We start from the raw sequence: 19,620 nt of genomic DNA, 5'->3' as shown, positions 1-19,620 counted from the left end.
CAGGAATTATAAAATTATGGAGTGGTTCATTTAGTTTTTTCTGATACTTATACAGGAGTAGCTAATTAGCACCTGGTTAACTGTTTTACTGAACTTTATTTGGTAAGGCACCATTCTGGGCTTCACCATGTTTAATGTGTGTAAAACTGAGCTCACGCCATACTTCCAAGCAAAAAATCCACACATTTCAGGACTGCAATTTAAAAAATTTGCTAGGAGGGCACCTGGGTGGCTTAGTTGGTTAAGCGTCTGCCTTCGGCTCAGGTTGTGATCCCAGGATCCTGGGATCAAGTCCCACGTCGGGCTCCCTGCTCAGTGGGGAGCCTGCTTCTCCCTCTCCCTCTTCCTCTGCCTTTCCCCTCTGCTTGTTCTCTCCCTCAAATAAATAAATAAATAAATAAATAAATAAATAAAGTCTTTAAAAGAAAAAAAAAGTTTGCTAGGCTTTTTACCTGCTTGTCAAAATTTCCCTATACATAAATTTGTCAGTAACATATATGTACACAACTTCTTTCTGTTCGATAATACCCAATACTTATCCAATACCAAGCTAGACTTTTGAGGGGCTATCAAAGAAATAAAAACAGAAGTCTCCCAACTGGAGTATGAAGTCTCACTATGAAAATAAGATACACACATACAAAGCTCAATAAAACAGAACAGTATCAAAACTGGATGAGAGAAATATAACCTATCACAAGACAATGTTTCTTAACCTTTGTGGGGGTCCTAGACCTCTCTGAATTTGATGAAAGCTAAAGAGGTGGGGCCATGCTACCAAGAGGGACTGGACTTTATCCCCAGGGTCACTAGGCAGGACCTGCAGAAGGCTCCAAGTAGGACGAGAGATAAGGCGAATCTCCAGAGCAACATTCAGGGTGGGCTGGGAAGGATGAGAGGCCAGGTTATGGGTGTGCAACCATCAATGTCTCAGGATGCAAAGCCAGAAGCATTTGCTTACAGCAAATATTGTGGCAGAACATCTTATCAAGGGGTCAGGGGTGGGAAACCGAAGGAATGGTAAGGGGGCGCCTGGATGGCTCAGTCGATCAAGCATCTGCCTTCAGCTCCGGTCATGATCCCAGGGTCCTAGGATCTAGCCCCATGTCAGGCTCCCTGCTCTGCAGGGAGCCTGCTTCTCCTTCTCCCTCTGCCTGCCACTCCCCCTGCTTGTGCACGCTCATGTTCTCTATTTTTATAAAAAAATAAAATCTTAAAAAGAAAAAAAGACTGTTAAGAGATTTAAGGCAGCGCATGTTAATTTGCATGACTGTGGCGGTGGTCCCCATTCTTACAATGTGACATAAAAACAACTGGCCTGTACATGGCAGGCTTTACATAGTATTTGTTGAAAAATCCAAAAGTGGAGGTAGGGGAAGAGGATAAAAGGTATGCAAACCCCATTTTACAAAAAACAAGCACAGGGGCACCTGGGTGCTCAGTCAGTTAAGTGCCTGACTTGATTTCAGCTCAGGTCATGATCTCAGGGTCCCTGGGATCAAGTCCTGTGTCTGGCTTTGTACTGTGCACGTGGAGCCTGCTAAGATTCTCTCTCTCTCTTGAATGCTCTCTCTGCCCCTCTCCCCTATAAAAAGGCATAAGGCCATCCATGCTTCCTTGTATGGTATAATGATCTTTATATGTCACACACACAATCATGAGAATACTTGGTCTACCATTCTGTTATTTATTTTTTTAAGATTCTATTTTTAAATAATTGCTATACCCAACATGGGGCTTGAACTTGCAACCCCAAGATCAAGAGTCGCATGCTGTACTGACTGAGCCAGCCAGGCGCCCCATACCATTCCATTTCTTAGATGCTCATCAGAGCAATGGCTAAGTTATCTTCCACAAAAAAGAATCAGAGTGCACTTTAGAGAAAATTCTATAATCTCCCCACAGAGGATTAAGAGCAAGACCTGGGATCAAATCCTGGCTCCACAGTCTCCTAGCAATCTAGCTGTGTGACTGTACCAGTTACCCTGAGCCTCAGCCAAAGAGGGATACCATCACTCCCTGACGCTATGGGTGGCAAGGAACAATTGATGAGATAAAACCTGTAAAGCACTGTGTGTAATACCTGGCAGAGTAATTTTTCTATCACATCACTTTCATTAGTACATTGTATTATCCATCATAAAAAAAAACCCCAAACCCCTCAACTGATCCCATACCCCTTCCAGCTACCATCTCATTTCTTCGTTCCTTCTTAGTAAAAAACCTCAAAGGGGTTGTCTAGACTCCTTGTCTGCCATTCTCCATCTTCCCTACACCTATCCTTTTTTTTTTTTTTTTTTTAAAGATTTTATTTATTTATTCCACAGAGATAGAGACAGCCAGCGAGAGAGGGAACACAAGCAGGGGGAGTGGGAGAGGAAGAAGCAGGCTCATAGCAGAGAAGCCTGACGTGGGGCTCGATCCCATAACGCCGGGATCACGCCCTGAGCTGAAGGCAGACGCTTAACCGCTGTGCCACCCAGGCGCCCCTCCCTACACCTATCCTAATCAGCCTTTCTGTCTAGTCACTCACCAAAACTGCACTGGTCAGGGGTACCAGGGGCACCCTCTAGCCAAATTCTGGGGCAGATTTTCAGCCCCCACCCCCACTTCCCCTAGAGCTCCAGTGGCAACTCCAGGGGCTTCCCCGAGCCTCAGGTTCTCTTCCTGCCCACTGGCTCCTTGGGCTCACCTCCTTGACCTCCAAATACCGACTGCCTGGCCTCAGGTCACAGCCCTCAGACCTTCTCCTTTCTGTCTACTCTACTCCCCATCCCCAAGCGATTTTACCCAGACCAAGAAGGCTGGTAGTGACTTTACAATTTACATTTCCAATTAACTGCCGCCCTGACATCTCTACGAGGCCTCTCCAACTTAAAACACTTCCAAACAGAACTCCTTGTATTCCTCAAAAAAACTAAAAAAACAAACAAAAAAACCCCCAGCCCCCCAAAACTACCCATTCCTCAATCTCAGTATATACCACAAACATTTACCAGATTACTCTGGCCAAGTATCTTGGGAGTCAAGAAGAGAAATCTTTTCCTTACACCCCATACTCAGTCTACTTTCAAATATATTCTAAATATGGTCATTCTCGCCATGTCCACTGTGATCCCTGTAGTCCGTGCCCCCTCAGCGTCCTAACTGGTTGCTCAGCCTACTGGCCTACACCTACAGTCTAGTCTCCACGGTGAGCTTTTTAAAAGTTCGCTCTTGTCACTCACCCAGCCCTCCACTGGCCCAACATACACCTGAACCCCTTACTGTGCCTCTGGAGCACCGCCTGTGTCTCCAGCATTTCCTGCCACGCTCTCCTTTGCTCCTTGTCCTCCTTCAGCCATACCCGCCTTCTTTCAGTTCCCGAATGAACTGGCAACCTCATTTTCTGCCTCACCCTGGGATTTTCTGAATGGCTGATGGGCTGGCTCTCTTATTCCTCACTAAGGCTGAACTTCCCATTCCCTTAACTTGCTTTGTTTTTCTTCACAGCATTGGTTACCACTTGACATTTTAAGTATATTCATTTCTAATTCATTAGTTGTTTACTGTCTTTCCCATCTGAACATAAATATGCTCCATGAGAGTAAAACTTCATCTCTTTTGTTCACTGCCAAATCTTCAACCCCTCAAGGGGTGCTTTGCCAGAGTATGTGCTCCAATGCTTGTTGACTGAATGAATGGGTGGCTGGGTGTTAGCGAGGGATCTTATTTCAGAATGAATAATGCTCCATGTCACAAAATTCTAACTCTGGTTTACTTCTGAAAATATAACATGGGAACATTCATAGCACTATTAAAAGAAAGTCTTAATATTAGAAAGATTATCAAAGTATGGATTTTAAGTAGCCAAAGGAAAGTTATACACTGAATTTGGAATGATCTTGGGAAGAAGTAGAAATCTTAATTTAGAAGCCAGGCAGTCTACAGAGGTCTTCTCAGAACACTCCTCCCCCACATCCCTTTACCCTCACACAATGTCTGTGCTGGACCTTTTCTTTTCCTTTACATTTTATTTTCTTTCCTTTTAATTGTCTGACTCACTCTCAGAGCTTCTCGAGCTAGAGCTATGACTCATTCAATCCTACCTCCCCAGAATTTGGTGTGTTACCTGGCATACAATGGTGCTCAATAAATGTTTCCTGACAGAAGACACAGCACTAGCTCTTCCTTTCCTACTGTAAACCCTAACGTAGTCTACCAAAAACCGAACACTGATACATGTAACTGAGAAACCTAATGTCTTCTATTTTAAGAACATTAAAAATTGATAACTAGTTTTACTTTTTTAATTAAGTATGATAGAGACTTTCAGGGAAACCTACATTTTTTTTAAATAACAGAAAACTGGTTTTTTACCCAAATCACACAAGCCAAAGGATTCTTCACTACAAGATGACCTTTGTTTCATAAAATATATATGAAAGCATGTTACTGATACTCTACACCATTTAGAAACTGTATGCAAAGGTAATATATCAGTATTTTCTACAAAGCAAGCACATTTAACTCCAAATGGCCTGACTACACCCTGGTGCTAGAATGTCAGGGGCTATCCAGGGGCACAAATCCAGATACTGCGGAGTTCGGGGGCGCCTGGCTGGCTCAGTAGGTGGAGTGTGCGACTACTGATCTTGGGGCTGTAAATTTGAGCCCCACATCGGGTGAAGAGATTAATTAAAAATAAAATCTTTAAAAAATATATATTAGTGGAGTTCAGAGATCCTATAGACCTTGTATCAGTCACAAGTTAGGACTTCATCCCATCCCGAACAGAGAAGAGAAGCTTAAAATCATGATACATTAATTTTACCAAGAGATTTCAGTGAATATATTTCAAAATTATATCCACACATGTCAAAGAACAGAAGCATAACAGGTCAAAAAACTTAAGAATACTCCAATGATCAACCTCAATTTTAAGATTCCTAGTATTTGTGTGTGAATCTGACACCAAAAGGCAGCTGGAGAAGCAGCTTCAAGGGACAATATAGAGGATGTAAAAACGAACTCTTGTTAATCTTAATAAACTATTAAAAAGTTAATTATGAAAATGTTAAGATAACTTCACCAAGGTGCTAAAATATTACAGTAGTCTAAGATTTTTTTTTTAAGAAAATGTTTGTCCTGTTACTTTAGAATTCTTTCCAGAAGATTTTTCCTGGATCTGTGTCAGTATCAAAAGTCAGCCAGTTATTCTCCTGGCTAAATATAAACTGAAAAGTCAGCAGCTGCAGGATATTACAAAGAAAATATGACAACCAGGTTGAAAAAGCATGAATATCTGATAGGGTTTTATACCATGTTATAGTAAAACATTTAATGCAGTAATCTGAAACACAGCAACATATTAAAGTATTTGTGGTACAAAATGGATTTGAAGCCCTTTAAAACACCTTTTGGGAAAGTCATGGCCACAAAGCAGCAGCTACCATATAGCACGTCAATCCTGGAAAACCCTGGCCTGGCTGAGCCTCACAGGTTTTCTCCTGAAAAGAAAGTTGCCAGTTAAAACTGGTTTGGTTGCCCATTTAAGGAAGACAGTGAACTAAACTAGAAGTCTGGTGCTACTCCCTTTATGGAAAACAGAGGCCTGGATGGTGATGCACCAGATTCAATGTTCCTGAAAAGTAGATACAAAGTCAGGGGCAGGTAACTTTTATTTCTGAGCAACTGGCAAGTGCAGTCTGGCTGTGTAGTTAGTGCCTGCCCAGAGGAGCAGAACTGTTCTCTCCTCTCAGCAATCATCCTCCGGGTATGGTCCCCAGACCTCCAGCCTACACATCACCTGGGAACTTACTAGAAATGTAAATTCGCAGACCCCATCCCAGAACACAACACACTACAGAACTGCTGACTCTGGAACTTTCAGGGTGGAGCCCAGCAACTGAACAAGCAATCCTGGAGATTCGGACACTGGTTCAAGAGCCGCTGATCTAGGGAAAGAAACAGTGGCAATCTGTCTTTACAGTCCCAATGATGGGACAACAAAGAGCTGGGGACAAAATTTGAGACACTAGGTTTCTCAGACACTAACTGACCAAGGACAAGGACCAGATTTTCTCCAACAGGGGTGGAGACAAAGAATAAGATGTGGGAAGCGTATCAGGACAGTCAGGGAAGGAGAGGACAAAGTCTAGCTTAAGTCCCTCTAGAAATACCAACCAACCAAGACAAGAGCTTTCCTTTTTGAAAGGCTGAAGAGTCACTTTTGCTTCTGCCTTATCAGACACATTGTTTCTCCAAATATGTCAAATTTATGTATTTGGCTACATTAAGGTGAGACCATGGATTAATTCACTACAACAGTCAACAAATATTTACTGAGCACCTACTATGTCAAGGACTGTGCTGGGTGCCACCACATAGTAGTGGAGAACACGAAAGAATCCTGCCCTGGTGGAAAAGCGCTGAAAATATGCAAGAAAACTTCAGATAAGGTGAGGGCTTTAGAAGAGAACAGAAAAGAGATGTGCTAATGACTGAGAAGACTATATTGAATGGGGTGGTCAGGGATGTCCTTTCTGCAGAGTAGAGACCTGAAGAACGGAAGGCAGATCATTCCCTTAGGGGTTAAAACAGGAGCAGAGGTGTGTGTGATACCACGTGAGGTCAGGGGGTGGGGAGGATCAAGACCACAGAGAGCCTTCCGGGCCCCAGAAAAGAGAGTGGTTTGATTCAAAGTGCAAGGAGATTTGATTCTAAGGGCTTTCTGCAGTGGAGTGGCAGTTTCTATTTTCGGTCTGCAAAAGATCATTGTGCTTCCTTACTCTAGAGAACAAACTGGAAAAGGGTGAGACTGGAAGCTGGCTTCTGCAATCTTTCAGATGAGAGATGATTCTGGTCCAGCAGGAATGACAACAGTGGAGATGGAGAGGAGGATTAGCATCTTTTGTTGGATTATACCTACTGGACTTGTGATGGGTGGATGTGAGGATGAGGAAAGGACCCTACCTGAGGGCTTCAACTATCCACCCATGAAAGAACTAATTGGCCAAGTCAGAAATGTCAACAGACCTGCCAGAGGCTGAAGGAATGTGAGATGCCTAGCTGGAGAGAAGGCAGTTGGGGCTAGAAGAATGATAATGTGGAAAAGAGCACATGCCCTGGAGCAGAACTGTTCTGCACCCTAGCTCCACAAGTCACTGGATCTGCGCCTCAGTTTCTCACCTTCGCAACAGATACCTGTCTCCAAGAACTGCTCTGAGGAGTGAGATCGTTTAATTTGATTGAATTTAATACAGTGTCTAGCACATAGTAGGCCCTAGAAGTGCACTTTAAAAAGAAATCTGGAGGTGCCTCGGTGGCTCCGTCAGCTGGGTATTCGACTCTTGATTTCAGCTCAGGCCATGATCTTGGGGTTGTGAGATCAAGCCCAGGTCAGGCTGTGTCAGGCTCCGTGCTGGGTGTGGAACCTGCTTAGGATTCTTTCTCTCCCTCTGCCCTTCCCTACCCTCTTAAAAAAAAAAAAAAAGCCTGAAGGGCTTGCATGTAAATGAGGACAAGGACCTCTTTGTAAATGACCCGAGGGGCACCAAGTCCAGCGAGTATTGAATATAAGGTACAGAAAGAGCTTCCTTAAAAATGGACTTCAGTATCGCTGGACAGCAGGTTACTCAGAATGAGACAAAGAGTGGCCAGGCCTGCTATAAAAAGGGTCCCTGCTACAGCTGGCAGATCCCTCTCATTAAGCCCCTTTCTCTCACCACGATTAAACACTCCAATACCTAGGAAGAGCATAAACCAAAAATCCATGCCTTTCCATTTCTTCCCTAAGGTACTGGAGCAAGTTGGACAGGGAGGTGGAGCCAAACCCTCTGGGCTCTAGTCTTAAGTGCCACCACTCAGCCACCCTTCTCCCTCCGTAATACTGTGGGGACAAAACTTTCTCTGGTTAGCTCACTGGGTTGTGGAGTGCTGGTTGAGGTGACCCAACAGGTAAGTCAAACTACCTGGAAAACTCCAAAATGTTTTTGGAGTGTTAAATGTTTACTTCACCAAATATACTGCTCTGTACTTCACGGCGGCCTTTTGGAATTAAACAGAGGATTCCTGACTTCACATTTTGTATTCCACTTTTAGCAAAGTCCTGTAGCTACAATTCAGGTGAGAGAGAAGGGGAGGGAGAAAGAGAAATGTGGTGGAGTGAAAAGCATGGTTTGAAAGTTACCACGAAGGGGAAAATCATAATCATCAAAATTAACCTTGGGAATCCCTGAAGAGGGCAATCGATGGTACTGGACCACCCTCCGTCCCTGGAGCAGATCGCTCCAGCTGAGCACTAAGTACATGTTGCAGTTCTCTTGAACGGAGGGCCCACGTTTTACAAAAGGCAGCTGGCTATAATCAGCACAACAAGACACACGGTGAGACACACAGGAACAAGACCAACTTCACAGACTACAGGCTCTCATCTCCCATCTCCAGCTCTCTGGGAACGCCCTTGAATGGAATGGAAGACTACTTAACCTCCACTGGCCATATGGTTAAATATGCATATGCTGAATGTGTACACCAGGCCATCCAGAGAATGCAAATTTAAAATCAGGCCCAGGGGCGCCTGTGTGGCACAGCGGTTAAGCGTCTGCCTTCAGCTCAGGGCGTGGTCCCAGCGTTATGGGATCGAGCCCCACATCAGGCTCTTCTGCTATGAGCCTGCTTCTTCCTCTCCCACTCCCTCTGCTTGTGTTCCCTCTCTCGCTGGCTGTCTCTATCTCTATCGAATAAATAAATAAAATCTTTAAAAAAAATTAAAAAAATAAAATAAAATAAAATCAGGCCCAACCAGGGCTTATTCTTCTGGCACTCAGGTCTCTGGTTAACTGTCTGGGAAGCCTGTGGGATGCTGGGTGAGAGGAAGGACCTGGCAACCAAGGGCTTGAGGTCCTGCAATCCTGGCCAAGGCAGGAGGAAGTCACCTGTCACAGCACCGGCATCCTGAGGGATTCTCATGGGCTTCTCACAGTCCACCCTCTAAGATCTATGCAGAATTCATGCACTGCAGAACCAAGGGAGGTGGGGATGTTTTACCCAAGTGTTGAAAGCAGTGACCATTAAAACAACAACAACAAAGAAGGCCAGCCCTTTACAGGAACTCAAAGACTTCAGAGCTGTTTCCTGGCAACTAGGGTCACAGATGAATCAAGTGGCTTGTTCTAAACCTGAGGAAGGCTTCAGGGCCCCTGACCAACCTGAAAGACTTCTCAGGGTTAGAAAGCAGGGCTTGAACACTCATTTTAACTTAACCCAATTAAGTCCCTTCTGCTTCCACTTTCAGCACCCTCCTTCACTACATAGGGGCACAGGTCAGATCCTGTCATTCCCCTTTTTCTTTCTTTCTTTTTTTTTTTTTTTTAAAGTAGGCTCTATGGCCAACGTGGGGCTTGTACTCACAACCCTGAGTTTGAGAGTCACAAGCTCTACCAACTGAGCTAGCTAGGCACCCCATCATTCCCCTGTCATTTTCAGACTCATTCATTCAATAAATATTTACTGAATGCCTACTTCATACTGGCCACTTTGATGGCTTCCCTTCACACTTAATAAAATCCAAAGCTGTATCTTGCCAACTCATCTCCTTAACAAGCCTCTTGTACACAGTACGGCCTTTAATCTGTTCTTTCAACATACCGAGCTTGGTCCTGCCACAAGGCCTTTGCACTCACTGTCCCTACCTTCCCTGCCTGTGATACACACTGCAGGCTTGGCTCCTTCCATCATTTCTAGCAGTTCAAACTCCATCTTCTCAGAGAAGCCTTCCCTGATCACCACTCCACACTATATCACATCACACAATTTCCTTCCTAGCACTAATTGCTATCTGAAATTGGCTTAATTATTTACTCCTTTAATGGCTTTCTTCCTGACTAGAATGGAAGCTCCTCGTGGACAGGGGCTATGTCCATCTTGTCCACTATCTGCAATGGGACACAACAGGCCCTCAATAAATATCTGTTGAATACACAGACAAAGGACTTTTGGGAAGCCCACTATTTAGAGCACCTTAAAGCCCGTTCTATGTTATCTAACCATGCCAAGTGCTCCTGACACTAGACAGCAGCTGATGATGTTTTATCTGACCGCGTTAGCATTTATGAAGCACTCATCAATTGGCAGGGCTTCAAGAAGTTAAAATTAAGTAGCTGTTACACCAGATTGTAGGTAGCCAATCTCAAGCCACTGCAAACAGGGCTGAGCTGCAATACGACCATAATGCGGGCTGCCACAGGCACACTGTACCCCCACTTTGTAGCAACCTGACAGGGGTTCTATTACGGTGAGAAGATTCCCACAGCGGTCTGGCCTGACTCAGCCTCTCTGTTCTGTGGCAGTATCTTAAAAAAAAATGAATTGACTCAGCACTATTCCAGCTAAAACCAAAATCTAGGAAAAGGATGTGTGGGTTCCTCTATGCCTCATGGGGGACACCACTGCTTTAAGTATAAAAGGCAGCTTGTGATAGGTCACTTTAGTCTGATTCCCTACAATTCTATTGCCATTGTAACCAACAAGGCTGACTCCTTGGGATACTGGAGAAGCAACATCCTGGAAAGATGGACTCCCCTCACCTGTTCCCTTTAGGTCACCAAGCCTCCCGTAACAGGGCTGATGCTGTGTCTGTAACTAGCCAGAGGATTTCAGTACACAGGCTGGTGGCCCAGTTTGCTTCCTTCATTAGAGGTCACCCATCATCACCCTATCTGTGAGGACCTCCTTGGTCAACATCACTGCGAGGTACCTCAGGGTACAGCCTCCTCGCCATAAGGGGGACACTCTGTCTTCCTCCAAAACCTGCACTTCCAGAATCTCTCTTGCCTATTAGCCCCTCTGGTGTAACTCCCCCAACTATTCTTTATCCCACCCCCTCAAGAAGGCCATCTAAATCCATCCCCTGATGCCCATTTGTGGAATGTTAACTCTGAAACAGACCCTTCAGGATTTGATCCTCTGGCCCATCTAAGGAGTGCTGAAGAAGGAATCAAGTCTCAAAATAAATGCTGCTTCCCTTAACCTACCAGGGACTGGAAGAACTCTCCTCCCCCAAAGTATATCTCCCTTATACCCTCTTCCGCATCCTGGAGATGGGGGTTTGCTCAGCTTTCCTGCCCCAAAGTCATCCAGAATTCTCATTTCATTTCTTCTTCTCCCCATGCCCATCCACTCAATGGGGAACTTCTGAGCTGAACCCACATATCTTTTACCAATATCCAAAGGAATGCTAGGAAGTGACAATCTCCTTAAAACAGACACTTCTAGAGTATGCTTCCCTCACCCAACAGAGGAGGAGATTTTTCTTCTCTAGAAGAAACATCTCTGAAACCGGACTTTTTCCCACTCTCACCTACTGCATGGAGCTTCCATCAGCTGACCCTCCCGCCCCAAACAGACACCTCCAGGGCTCCCAATTCACCTGTTCTTCACCTAATATCGAAAGCTTTCACCACTGCCTCACTCAGAGCTTGCCTCCTAAAACCTAACATGTCCCTTCAAATAAAAGCCTGATAATGACAGGGTCATTTCCCTTTGGAATCGAAGAGATCGTTTTTCTCTTCTCACTTACCCTGTAGAGATGCCCTTAATCCCCCTTCCCCCAAAAACAGCCACCCCAAGACACCCCCTTCCCAATCAGCATAGAGATTTCTTCAGCTAACCCCATCCCCCAAACTAACGCTGAAGCCGTCCCCTTAACCAATGGAGGATCCTCGGTCACCCCTTGAGAACCCGTTTTCTTCTCCCATCCACCCTAAGGGGTTCTCTGAAGTCCCCGCCAAAGGGACATCCCGAGGTTCCCCCCTGGTTCGGACCTCTAGCACCCAGTAAAGAACTCTCATCCTTTTTGGAGAGCCTTCTCACCCCCTAGGAGACCCCTTGATCTCCCCCGAGGCACCAGCCTTGGTCTCCTCAGGAGTGTCTCTGGGCTCGCCCCTCGCTAGCTCCGGCCCCTCAGCAGTGCCTTGGGGCCCAGTCCTTCCTCTCAGCGGGGCCCTCACGCCGCCCGGGGGAGCCCGTGGGCCCCGCCGCACCGCCCACAGGCCCCTCAGGCCCCCGCCCGTGCTTCCGGCCACCGCCTGCTCCTCCTCCCCACTCAGGCCGCCCGGGTCGCCACCGCGAAGCCAAGCGGACAGAGGCAGCGCAGAGGCCCTGGTCCCGCTGCAAGGACCTTTGCGGGTCCTCGGTCCACGGCCCAAGCCCGCGCCCCCTTAGCCGGCCGGCCCGGCGCCCCAGCTCACCCGAGCCCGTGGTGGCTGCCATCTTGCGTCGCTGTCGCTCGAAGGCCGGCCCCTTCTTCACCCCCCCACCCGTCCCCGGGCCCTTCTGCGCAGGCGCGCACGCGTGCGCAGATGCTGCTGCTGACGCCCGCTCCGCGGACCGCGCGACCGGTTGCCGGGAAGGCTTTTTCCTGCCTTTTCAGAGGAAGGAAACATGATTTGCGTGCGGGAGGGCCCAGCAACCGCATGTCCCTCCAGGCTGGGGTGCGAAGGAGATATTGAGCTGCTTGATGAGAAAAGCAGGGGTGATCAGACTTGGGAGGACGCGATTGTAAAAGATACAGAAGAAAGCTTTAAAAAATCTCCTGTTTAGCTTCGGCCATTTTCCTATCTAGTTGTATCCTCACAATATCCCTACCAGGTCGGGATTAATGTGAAAAATGAAACTGGCGGGCGGGGGGNGGGGGGGGGGGGGGGGGGTTGGTTTGAGCGATTTATCTAAACTTAGCTGTTAAGTGGCTGAGTGAGAATTTGAACCCACACCAGATGCTCCCAAGCCAGAGAAGGTTTATTCTGGGGCAATAAGGTGTCAAGTAAAGCCTTCACTCATTCATTCATTCACTCATCAATCCATTTATTCATCCAAAGAAATACTAAGACCCACTATGTGCCAGACGCTGTGCACAGGTCCTGGGAATGGATATACATCCCTGAAGTCTGCTCTTACAGGCTTACATTCTAGTTGGAGATAGAGCGCTAGTTAACAAAGAAATAGGAAAGAATATAACTATGATAGGATAGAGAGTAAACCAGGGAAGGGGCAGCAGGGGGTGGTCAGGCAGGGCCTCCTAAAGTGGTCATATTTCAACAGAGACTGCATGATTAGGAGGTAGACAGAACAGCATGTGCAAAGGTCCTGCAGACACATATTTGCAAATATAAGTTAAATCCAAAAAGGGACTGCTCCCTCATCAGAAATGATCTAAGAAGCCCTAATATGGATGTAGAAACAAGCTGAAAGAGGTGAAGGGACTGCCTCAAGGTTACACAGCTAAACACTGGCAGAGAAAGGACGGGGACATTCAGTACAGAGGAACAAGGAACTGGGAAGCCCTCATCCAGCACATCCAATGCATTACCTTGTTCTGACAGTAGTGCCTCCTAAGCATTTCTCAGCTCGATCTATTTCTCCCACTTAAGGTAGGCTGCCCTTGTCTCCTACTTGAGTGATCCCAACAGCCTTTATTCTTGCCCCCGTGGTCCTTTCTCTGTATGGCAGCCAAAATTTGCTCAAAACACCCTTCAGTTAAATCTTTCAGTGGCTCCCCATTTCATTTTGATAAAATACAGACTCTACAAGTTGCATGGCCATAGAATTATCATCCAACAAAGACAGTCATCAGATTGAAAGGAGACCTAGTGTAATCTTGCCAGAACAATGGGACTCTTCAGGGCAAACCACTGTGGATGGCCACCCTAACCAAAGGCCACGTACATAGGCTCATGACCAGTGAGGCCACTGAGGTGTCTAGGGCTTTCACTTAAGCCTCGTTTAAGGAGACTTTTATTCTTAGGTCTCAGCTCTGCACTTGCACAATTCTGCAAGTGAATATTTTCCTAAAATTTGCACCCTGGGTACCTCTTTCCCCTGTCCTTGGCACAGCCTGTACCTCTGGGACTTGCCTATACCTCTCCTGCTATACTGACCCTTTTCAAGGCCTCCGCAGTACATGTCCTCTCCCTCCTCAGGGTTTTTGCCTGTGCTATTCCCACTCCTCAGTTCTCAGATCCAGCATCAGCCCCTCAGGGAAGCTGTCCCTGATTTCTCCAGGTCCAATTCAGCTATAATTGACTTTCCAAGTGCCACCATGTGTCTCCTTCCCAGCATTGTTAACAGGGAATCATCTTGATATTCTGTGTATCATGTGATTCAAATTTATCTTTAAAAAAACCCAGAAAATATTTGCCCTGAACTTTGGGTCGTTGTAAAGCGTAGGGTGGCAAGTGGGAAGCATTTGAGCTCTGAAGTGGACTCACCCCGGAGTGAAATTTTCTGGATTCCAGCGCTCTTTCACCACTCCCTTTGCTGTGACTTCAGCCAAGAGATTTGAATCTCTCTGGGCACCAGTACTCCCTCCTGAAAAGAGGAGTGATAGTATCAACCTCATAGGGTTGCTGGAGAGATGAAATGCTTTGATAAAACCCTTTAGCACAGAGCGAGGAGGGGACACTAGAACAGCTGATATTTACCAAGCCGTCATATCCAGTTTTTAATCCTCACAACAACTGGTTGCAGCAAATTCTAGGGATATCCCCATTATAGAGATGAGAAAACAGACTCAGAGCTAACCGGAAGAGGAGTGAGGATGAAAACACAAGCCTCTTATCCACGATGCTCCTAAACATTCACTCGCATAGATTCCTTAGTTCTCCTAGGGAATTTCTGGCAAGCAAAATTGACAGTAGAGCAAATTCCCGTACAGACGACCTCGCAGGAGGAATAGGTTAAGCCTGACGGCCCGCGGCATGCTGGGTATTATAGTTCAGCGGCGACGCGGCGCCTACCGGGAGTTGTGGTCCTCCGCGCGAAAGCGCCCTAGGAGAGGCTCCGCCCCCTCTCTCGGAAGTCCCAGCCAGTCCCCAGAGCCGGATTCCTCCGGTGCCTGTGCCCCATCTCCGCCTTGCGCTGGAGCTGGTAGCTTCAGCTGATGCGGCTAAGCGTCCTGTTTATTGGATTGTTGGGAAGATTAAAATGGTTAATGGAACTAAAGAATTTACAAAAGGTCTTGACACAGAGCGAGTGCTATATAAGTATTAGGTATTATTTTTCTTATTATGTATTTCTTATTATTTCTTATTACTTAATCCTCGGTGACCCTGCAAAGCAGCTTTTATTATCTCTATTTGCCAGATGAGGAAACTGAGACTCGGAAGCGTTAGAATGCTTTCCCAGGGTCACACAACAAGGATGGAGTAAAATCGAGTTTGGAATTCGGTTCTCTTAACCCTGGGGCACCTGCCGTTTCTTCCGTGGAGCCTGGGAGGTTTTAAGCAAAGCGTGGGTGGGTTTGCATTTTTACAAAGTGCAGCCTGGCTGCCTGGAGAAGATTGATTGGGCGGCAGCAAGATTGGAGGCGGGGAGTCCGGAGACCGGGTGTGTTGGACACCGTCGACGGTGAGCCCACAGCAGCTAGTTTGGTTGAGCAGCCTGAAGCGCCAGTTCCAGGTGTGAATCCGAGCCAATCGCTGGCACGGCCATTTCTTTTTGCCAGTGATTGGTCCAGTGGTGTGCCCGTCACCTAGTTCTTTCTGGCCAATGAGTTGAAGAGGAGACATGTTTGGAAAGTTTCCCTCCCTTGAGAATAGCTGAGGAGAAAGCTTTTTTGGTCCCCTTTCTTCTTTCCTAAGGAGGTTGTGATGGTTGGAGCTGTGGCGCTCCTGAGGCCAGAAAACCTGTACTTAACACTAGAGGTGTCCACAGAACGAGGTGCTAGCACAGAAAGATGTCAGGAGCTGGGACCTCCCATGATGTGGTTGAGCTGCTGAAGGAATCCTGGGGCTGTTCACCTACAGGTTTCTTTCTGTCTTTCCTTTCTTTCTAGATTTTATTATTTTTAAGTACTCTCTACGCCCAGCAAGGGGCTCGAACTCACAACGGCGAGATCGAGAGTCGCATGCTCTTCTACTGACCCAGCCAGGAGCCCCTACTTACAGCTTTCTTAAGACATGAGATAATAAGTCTTTATTGCTTCAGCTGCTTTTATTTATTTTATGGAGATTTTATTTATTTATTTATTTGACAGAGAGAGAGACAGCCAGCGAGAGAGGGAACACAAGCAGGGGGAGTGGGAGAGAAAGAAGCAGGTTCCCAGCAGAGGAGCCTGATGCGGGGCTCATCCCAGGACCCTGGGATCAGGCTCTGAGTCGAAGGCAGATGCTTAAGGACTGAGCTACCCAGGCGCCTCGCTTCAGCTGCTTTTAAAGGTGGGTTTTTGTTACCTACAGTCAAAAGCATATCTAATAGGTACAGGAAGCTGGCACAGTGCCCCAGTGAAGAGACACAGAGGTGGACTATTCCATAGTGTTCATTCAAAACTATTCTCAACAAGGTGGGAAAACATCTGGGCAGTTTGGGAATCTCTGTGATGTGAGAGGTGTAAGTAGTATATTCAAAATGTAAAAAAAAATGCAGTATACTTTTTATAAAACCAACAGTATTACTTTTTAGAGCAATACTCCTAAAACTCGACTGTGCACACAAATCGCTAGGAATCTTGTTAAAATGCAGATTCTGATTCTGTGTTTGTGTTTGGGGGTGGGGGTTGTACTGAGATTCTGCATTTCTCACAAGTGCCTAGGGGATGCACGACCACACTTTGAGTAGCAAGCTTGTTGATAACATTGTATAATTTTATGTTCATATTTCCAATTTATAGTTAAGAAAACCCCCCAGCCTCCTGCTATAGCTTTTATAAGACAAACTACAGAAAGTAAAGCTGACAAATTGTTGACAGAGGAAGGGTCATGGGCACCCGGAAGACAGAAAGCCAAATGCGAGGGGAGGAGTCTGTGGTTGATGGGGTGTGGGAGACGCATTTGCTAATGGCATTTCATGGCACATACATGGAATCATGTCCCTCTGGGGTGTGTCTGAAGCATAGCATTAAGATGTTTTATCTAAGGTTTGATGAAGTTGCTGAAGTCTGCAACCCAAAAGGGATGGGAGTGGGTGGGGTAAGGGGTCATGGTACAATGTACTTACTCCGTTCTTGACGGACATCTGAATTGTTTCCATTGGCTTCTTCCTATACAATTTATTTCTGTACTTTCGGAACTTTGTATCAACTGTTACTTTTGTGGTCAGGGAAAAATAAATAAGAACCAGAGGTCTGGGGCGTCAGGGTGGGTGGAACCAAAGGATGAATTTCCCTAAATTGTAAAGAGCCCTTGCAACTCATCGTGAAAAAAAGATAAAACACTCCAAAAGAGAGATGTTAATCATAGCAAACGTTTCTGTAGCATTTACTATGTTCCAGGAACATAGGGTTTTGCATATATTAATTAATTTAATCTTCACCACTATCCTATACGGTCAGTACTGTTATTATTCCTTCTTACAGATGAGGAAACATCTGGAGACACAGAAGAGACACAGAAAGTTTGAGTAACTTGGCCAAAGTCACAATCTTGTAAGTGGCAGAGCTGGGATTTGAATGCCAAGCTCTTAACCACTACTACCCTGCTTCCCAAGAGAAAAAGGAAAAGGACATGTACAGAGTAAGGAAATGAGGTAAGATACCCGATCTCACTCAACATATTACATTTCAGTGATTCTAAGATGCACATTTTTACATTCAAACATCTCTGGAATCAGGATGCATTTTACAATCAATGATATCTTAGATTCAATGAAATGGAGTAAGAGAAATGCAAATTAAAACCACCTATCAGATTGGCAAAGGACAAAACACTTGATAACACGCTGCATTGGCAAGGGTGTGGGGAACCTGGCACTCTCAAAAGTTGTGAGTTTAGATGGGTTTGGCATGAGCTATTCAAATAGAACACAGACATCCTGGACCCATCAGTTCAGTTCCTAGGGCCTGACCCCTCAGGTCTACTGGCCCTCATGAGCAAAGACTTAGGTTCTCCCGTGCCCACAAACAGCGAGCGGTACATATTACCCAAGATTGAAAACAACTTCAATGTCCAACAAAAGACGAGTGAAAACATGAAAAGTCCATTCTGAAGTTGGAATGCTACACAGCTGTCGAAAAGAGGAAGGAAGCAATTGATAGAACACTGTCTCCACAATACACTAAGTGAAAAGGGGCAATTTAGAACTGAGTATGTAATATTCTACCTATCATGTGAAAGTGGGGGCGGGCATGCCTCTCTGCCTGTCCCAGGGACTTGGAAGGGTCTTTGCAATAATGGCCTCTAGGGAGGGAAACTGAGGGCTTGGAGGAACTTGAGTGGGACAATTTTTTTTTTTAAAGATTTTATTTATTTATGTGACAGAGAGAGAGGCAGCCAGCGAGAGAGGGAGCACAGCAGGGGAGTGGGAGAGGAAGAAGCAGGCTCCCAGCGGAGGAGCCCAATGTGGGGCTCGATCCCAGGACTCTGGTATCACGCCCCGGGCCGAAGGCAGACGCTTAACGACTGAGCCACCCAGGTGCCCCTCGAGTGGGACAATTTATTCTTCACTCTAGATCAGGAGTTAGTAGATTTTTAAAAGTTTATTATTTATTCTTATTCTTATTATTTGTAAAGGGCCAGATAGTATTTTAGGCTTTGAGGGCCATTTGGCTCTCAGCATTGTCACTGTATTAGACAATATGCAAATGAATGGATGTGGCTATGTGCCAGTAAAACTTTACCACCACACTGAAATTTGAAACTATGTGTTAGGTGATATTCTTTTTTTTTTTAACCCCCCCAACCACTTAAAAAAATGCTTACAGGGCCATAGCATAACAGGTGGGCCAGATTTGGCTCCTTGGTGCTACCAGCTGACCCCTGCTCTAGATCCTTTTGTATTGATTCTTATTCTTTACCTTATGCATGCATTACCTATTAAACAATGTTTGGGGTGCTTGGGTGGCTCAGTCGGTTAAGTGTCCAACTCTTGATTTTGGCTCAGGTCATGATCTCAAGGTCGTGAGTTCGAGCCCCGTATTGGGCTCCATGCTCAGTACGGAGTCTGCTTGAGATTCTCTCTCTCCCTCTGCCCCTCCCCCTGCTCACCCTCTCTCTTAAATAAATGAAATCTTAAAAAAATGTTTAAAGGTTGGCTTGAAATTTTTAGGTTTATCAAAGGGGGTGGGGTTAAAGTTGGGGACAGGTGCCCTGTCCAGAACCCTTCTAGGAAGAAGCCAGCACAGAGGGGGGAGGTTGCATGACATTCCCAGCCAAACTGGAAATACATGTTGGCCCTGCACTGCTTGCTACCTGCCCCACTCCACCACCAGATAGCAGCACAAGTCCACAGAAAAGCGGGCCATCCCCGCCCCAGCTGGGAAGCTGAGGGCAGAAGTCAGCCCGTACACCTGTTTTATTTTGCCTACCATCTGTTTAAAAAAATGGAGCCAGTGTTTAAAAAAAAATCTGGATTTCTGGTTCCTCTTTAATCAGCTGATGTGAGCAGCAGCTGCCCTCTGGGCCTGATGTCCCCAGGGCATCCCAGTCTTCAGTGTCAGCTGCTCTTTCCCATCCTGCACTGTAGCTATTTTCTCGCAGGGGACACATTTCTCACTCGCCACCTGCCTCCTCACCTCCATCCCTCCCCTGGGCCTACAGGCCAGTTTTAAAGCATAAGGGGTCTGGGGCAGATTAGTACTCAGGTCCCACCCCTGCCACCTATCAGCTGTGCGACCTTGGGCCTGTTACATGACCCCAGTGCCTCAGTGTC

At 46.2% G+C, this 19,620-nt stretch overlaps 1 protein-coding gene across 1 annotated transcript in view; it reads right to left on the bottom strand.

Annotated features, from left to right (window-relative positions):
* The window catches only part of UBE2V1 (ubiquitin conjugating enzyme E2 V1), a 30,401-nt gene extending 18,063 nt beyond the window's left edge, over positions 1-12,338 (bottom strand). Inside the window, exon 1 of the mRNA XM_011225015.2 lies at positions 12,231-12,338. Within this exon, the coding sequence (XP_011223317.1) occupies positions 12,231-12,252 (22 nt within the window). The 5' untranslated portion in view covers positions 12,253-12,338. The remainder of the gene's footprint in view (positions 1-12,230) is intronic.
* Between the last annotated feature and the right edge of the window lie 7,282 nt (positions 12,339-19,620).

The sequence above is a fragment of the Ailuropoda melanoleuca genome, chromosome 13 (assembly GCF_002007445.2).
Source record: "Ailuropoda melanoleuca isolate Jingjing chromosome 13, ASM200744v2, whole genome shotgun sequence".
NCBI classification, from domain to species: domain Eukaryota; kingdom Metazoa; phylum Chordata; class Mammalia; order Carnivora; family Ursidae; genus Ailuropoda; species Ailuropoda melanoleuca.
This window is presented reverse-complemented; position numbering and strand designations above follow the sequence as displayed.